This window comes from Lagenorhynchus albirostris, chromosome 14, assembly GCF_949774975.1.
Source record: "Lagenorhynchus albirostris chromosome 14, mLagAlb1.1, whole genome shotgun sequence".
In the NCBI taxonomy this organism is placed as follows: domain Eukaryota; kingdom Metazoa; phylum Chordata; class Mammalia; order Artiodactyla; family Delphinidae; genus Lagenorhynchus; species Lagenorhynchus albirostris.
Window position 1 is genome coordinate 53,731,074 of NC_083108.1, and position 6,000 is coordinate 53,737,073.

The window sequence follows — 6,000 nt, forward strand, 5'->3', positions numbered from 1 at the left end:
TTTTTGTGTAGCCATTTTAACACTGAAGCTGGAAGAAAAAAGCAACATTTTCAGCATGTTATGCTTTATGATTTCAAGAAAGGTAAAAATGCAGCTGAAACGCACACAAAGATTTGTGCAGTGTATGGAGAAGGTGCTGTGACTGAACGTTTCAAAAGTGGTTTGTGAAGTTTCGTGCTGGAGATTTTCGCTGGATGATGCTCCACAGTCAGGGCAGACCAGCTGAAGTTGACAGCGATCAAACCAAAACCATAATTGAGAACAATCAACGTTATACCACATGGGAGATGGCTGACATACTCAAAATATGAGTATGAAAATCATTTGCACCAGCCTGGTCATGGGAATCGCTTTGCTGTTTGGGTTCCACATAAGTTAAGGGAAAAAAACCTTCTTGACCATATTTCTGCATGTGATTCTCTATTGAAATGTAATGAAAACATTCCGTTTTTAAAGCAAATTGTGATGGGCGATGAAAAGTGGATACTGTACAACAATGTGGAACAGAAGAGAGCGTGGGGCAAGCGAAATGAACCACCACCGACCACACCAAAGGCCAGTTTTCATCCAAAGAAGGTGATGTATATGTGGTGGGGTTGGAAGGGAGTCCTCTATTATGAGCTCCTTCCGGAAAACCAAATGATTAATTCCAACAAGTACCTCTCCCAATTAGACCAACTGAAAGCAGCACTTGACAAAAAGCGACCAGAATTAATCAACAGAAAACGGGTAATCTTCCACCAGGATAACACAAGACCGCATATTTCTTTGATGACCGGCAAAAACTGTTACAGCTTGGCTGGGAAGTTCTGATTCATCTGCCATGTTCACCAGACATTGCACCTTCGGATTTCCATTCGTTTTGGTCTTTACAAAATTCTCTTAATGGAAGAAAATTCCAATTCCCTGGAAGACTGCAAAAGGCCCCTGGAACAGTTCTTTGCTCAAAAAAGAAAGTTTTGGGAAGATGGAATTACAAAGTTGCCTGAAAAATGGCAGAAGGTAGTGGAACAAAAGGGTGAATACGTTGTTCAATAAAGTTCTTGGTGAAAATGAAAAATGTGCCTTTAATTTTACTTAAAAAACTGAAGGCACTTTTTGGCCCACCCAATATAAAACAGAGTAGCATTTCAACACCTCATTTGAAAATAAAGCTGAGGCTTTACCTTCACTTCAAAGTCACTCACTGCCCATTAGCTCGTTTATATGAAATGTCATATTTTATAGCAAGAAAGACTATAATGGTTAAAAACAGCACTTGGGGAAAAAAACCTGCAAGAGTATTTAATAATTACAAAAGCAAGAGTATTTACCGGTTATATATCCGTATTACAAGGTTGGGATTGTCTATAAGTCCAGGGTTTTCTGCAAATTCATGGTAAGTAATGATATGCTCCATAAATTTCTCTGCAGTGTAAAACAATAATTATCCATTTGGTTAGAGATTACATAAATAAATACCCATATGAGATTATCACAATACTACCTACATTGAAGGGACTATAAGATTTTTGAAAAGTCCTTTAAAACAAACAAACAAGAAACCCACCAACTAACTTTTCTATATGCATCAAAAGCAAATGTCAGACACTTGAGGTTTTTTTCCCCCAGGACAAGAAAGAACACTTCTTTTCTACTCCCCCTCTGCTACCACTCCTCCCGCAGATGGGAAAAAACAAAACTAAAAACCAAAAACCAACCAACCAACCAAAGAAAAATGGAAGTAAGTCAGAAAGAGAAAGACAAATACCGTATGCTAACACATACATATATAGAATTTAAGAAAAAAAAATGTCATGAAGAACCTAGGGATAAGACAGGAATAAAGACACAGACCTACTAGAGAATGGACTTGAGGATATGGGGAGGGGGAAGGGTAAGCTGTGACAAAGCGAGACAGAGGCATGGACATATATACACTACCAAACGTAAAATAGATAGCTAGTGGGAAGCAGCCGCATAGCACAGGGAGATCAGCTCGGTGCTTTGTGACCGCCTGGAGGGGTGGGATAGGGAGGGTGGGAGGGAGGGAGACGCAAGAGGGAAGAGATATGGGAACATATGTATATGTATAACTGATTCCCTTTGTTATAAAGCAGAAACTAACACACCATTGTAAAGCAATTATACTCCAATAAAGATGTAAAAAAAATTAAAAAAAAGAAAAATGGGAGAAAGGGATAAACCAGGACTCCTAGGAAAATAGATTACAGATGTGGCGAGAGGGAGGAAGATATGAAGGCACAGACGTGCACACGCTCCACTCCGTAACCAGTGAAAACTGAGCTTCATTCTTCTAAGTAGGAGATAGTGCATACCTGGGGAATACTCGTGGGGGTCTTACAGCGTTAAGTGCACAAGTACAAGCTACGTTAGAAAAAACAATCAGAACGTTTTACAATGCTTGGAGGAAAGAAACCAAACACACACCAGAATGTGGTGTAGGGTCTCGTCAAGAAATAAATTCCAAGCTCTTGCAGAAGAAACGAGAGCTGCGCATGAATTTCTGTATGCTGATCGCAACCCTGCGCTCTGATGCAGGCCAGCAGAGGCAATTCTCCCTGGGGTTGCTCCTCCTGGCAGTCTGTATATTTATTACTTTTACTTGCCGTTTCTGCCTCCCCCAATGACAAACTCTACCTAAGTGAACAATATTCTTTTTAAGTATAAATTTTATAGTTTACATAAATTGTATATCCCCTCCTCCACCTATATTTTTTAAAGTGAAGGCTTATGAGGATTATAATTAAAATGTGACCTATTTAACTTTGTCCCTAGAGGGAACCACTGGCCGTAATAACACGCTCTTAATTTCTAGCAAAAAGTAAAACAAACAAATAGAATTAAGAGGTGGAAAAGAGGCACAGCGATCACCCTGTGACGCTAAGAAAAAGAAGATTCAGGGAAGCACAGACGTGAGGCTCAGGGTGCCTGGCCTGCCACATGCAGAAGATGAAGGATGATGTTAGTTGTAAAAAGAAAATCTTTCCTTAGAGGAAAGTCAATCAAGGGCCACTAGCCAAACTGAGAAAACATTAAGAAGAGTTCAGTTTACAAAAGGAGGGAAAACCAGAAAGGCCAAATAACTTGGGACAGACGTACATACGGCTGCTCAAGCCACAGCAGAGTCGTCTGAACCGGCCCCGCTAAGCAGCTCCCTTGTCTTGTCTTGAGCACCTTCACTCTCCTGCGCCAACTCTCAAGATGAGACAGAAAGTAACCCCTTCTACCTTTAGCCAGAAACATCCATCTACTCAGAAGACAATCAATTTTGGCAGCCTCAGGCCCTCCTCTCCTGTCTCAGACTCGGGGCAGCCAGGCCCCAGTCCCGCAACTATTCTTCCAACAACCTTACAGAAGAGAAGGTGGCCAGAGCTGCACTGACCCCGGCCGCCCAGCAGGCGGGCCGCCCAAGACCTCGGCCCCAGACACGTGCCGTCTCCCACCCATTTACCTGTGGCGTCACCCCAACACAAGGTACCTAAGTGAAGGGCCAAGAGTCCGACAGCAAAGGGGGACCCCGGTTACCTGCACAAGACCCCGCGAGCTGGATTCCCACAACGGCTCAAGGCTGCTTTCTCAGTGGGGCAGGCGTGACTGCTGGCCTACCTTTAGAAATCTCTCCGTTCTCGCTGAGGCCCCCGCAGAGGGACAGGGTGACGTCGGGCAAGTCCATGGCAGAGTCTGAGAGGCACTCGGTGCCGCTGTCGGCGGCCGCGCTGCCCACAGACTGTGGGGACTGGGAGCCAGAGAGCGTGTCGGACTCGGGCCACTGCCTGGAGCCGGGCTCCGACTCGCTGCGGGAGGAAAGCATGGCCTTCACACAGCTGCCCACGTTCCCAGCTTCCCAACCACAGGGCTCCCTGGGCGCTGTGAACAGGAGCAGGCTGACCTGCCATTGGACGCGGCTTTCCTTAGGGAGTGCTGAAAATCCTATCACAGATGACCCTGAAATAACCTAACAGCACTGCTGAGGAATTAACTGGATACAGCGAACACGTCACAAACATCACTACCGTCATTCACAATAATGCGAACTTTTCAAAGGTGGCAGCTCTGACTTAAAGGGGCAAAAGAGTTATAAGCATTTATTTACATCGTATGATGAAAATGACAGAGTAATTAAGAAAAATCTGATGTTTGAAAACCTTTTGATCTTAACTTCCTAGAAAAGGCTGCAGTGCTATATACATCCTGTAGAAAATGCTGTAGTCCAAGGTTGTATTATTTTTAAAAACAAGGCTTTTCTAAATCATCTGTTACTTCACGAAATACAACAAAGAAATTAACCAAGTGAAAATTCTCAGGAGCCTAGACACACCTCAAGAAAGAAAATGTACTGAGAAACTAGAAATAAGCTGTTCTTACACTAGTGAGCGCCAGAACCAAAGTCGAGGGTATTCAATATTTTCACTTTTCTAAATAAGGTTTTAGAAGCTGATTCTAAAGGAAACTTTCTGTAATGGAGTGTAAGTTTGAGAGAAAAAAGACCCAAGGAAATGACGCCGTAAGTCTCTTAGTCATGAAAATTTACTGCTCTATTTCAATGTCACATTGAAATACTGTTCTAGAATTTTCAAATTCTTTTACTTTTTTTTTTTAAAAAGCCAGTATATGAATGTATGCTATCCAGTGAAGTTATATGATCGTTAGGGAAAAATCTGAAATTTGAACAGTAGGTGGCAGCACAGCACAGATATGTCATAAATAGAAAGCAGTTTCGAACATGATCATGTTTTGTATCTGAGCCTCTGAAGAAAACTTTAGGTTTTGGGGAATTCTCTCTCCTAAGAGCAATGTACACACATATCACAATACTGAGATCAATCGGATCAACAGAATGTGTTCCTCACTGGAAATGGTGAAAAAGCCAAAGCCACCTAAAGCAGCAAAACCTGCTGTTACGCGGGGGTCCCAGTGCAGGCCGACCCCTGGAGTAAAACACAAACACCCTTGTCTTCAACCTCCAAGGCACACGCTAGGTGCCCCTGCAGTCACGTGTGGCCTCTTGATCAGATGACTGAGCTGTCCATGTGGACAGAAGGCGTGTGCTGTGTCCTCCCCAAGCTGGGCCCCTGAGTAAACTGCCCCATGTGAGACTCTCCTTTCCCCACTGAGGCCCCGGAGGCCATGGTGGAGGCTCAGGATGGAAGGAGCTTGCGCTCCTGAGCCCCTGTGTGCAGGGCCTCCCACCAAACACCAGCACTAGAACAGCATCACGTGAGCAAGAAATCAACTGCTGTGGTCAAGCCACCAAGGTCTTGAGTTTTATCAGTCAGAGCAGCTGGTGTGACCCTCACCGACGCCACCACTTAAATGCACAGAGGACCCACCTGACTCAACAGGCCGCCAAACCCATGAGACTGATGTGATTTAGGGCAAAGTTGAGCTCTAATTACAAATACTGGCTATTCAGTCAAGACGGCAATGGCCACGATGATAAAACAAATGCTTACAAGCATTTCAATAATCTCACTGTCTCTCAGTGTTTATGAATGTCTCTAGAAACAACCAGCTTCTGAGGTAAGGCTTGGTGAATGGCAACGGTCCCAGATGGTGAAGTTATAACAGCACAGGGAGGCCCCACTGCAGTAGTCACGCTTCCCCATTTTTTAAAAGAGAAACTAAGAAATCTGTCTTAGGAATCCCAGCGTAAATAAATGATTAAGGACTGGGAGATTGGAAACAAAGAGATAATTTTAAGACAGCTTACATTTTAACTTTCTTATCGGAAAAAAAAAAGGACCAGTTTTCAGTTCTCTCACCTTAAAAACCCAGCTACTACTTCAAAAGGAAGTAGATACTTGGAGACAAATGTAGGGCAGAAAGCTAGGAAGGAGTTTTAAGGATCTTCCAAAACTATCTGTAAAAATTTAAGTATCTTCTTTTCAATCCCATCTTTCTATTTTAAATAAAAACTTAAGACATGCTTTTCAATAATTTACCTAAAAATGTTTAATTATGCGTGACTGTGGCTCAGTATATTCAAGCCATACTTCT

The 6,000-nt window shown here is 43.1% G+C and overlaps 1 protein-coding gene across 1 annotated transcript in view; it reads right to left on the reverse strand.

Annotated features, from left to right (window-relative positions):
• The window catches only part of LPIN2 (lipin 2), a 35,777-nt gene that overhangs the window by 11,455 nt on the left and 18,322 nt on the right, over window positions 1–6,000 (reverse strand). The window contains exons 6-7 of the mRNA XM_060170510.1: window positions 3,610–3,892; window positions 1,314–1,407 (exon numbers count right to left, since the gene is read on the reverse strand). Of these exons, the coding sequence (XP_060026493.1) occupies window positions 1,314–1,407; window positions 3,610–3,892 (377 nt within the window). The remainder of the gene's footprint in view (window positions 1–1,313; window positions 1,408–3,609; window positions 3,893–6,000) is intronic.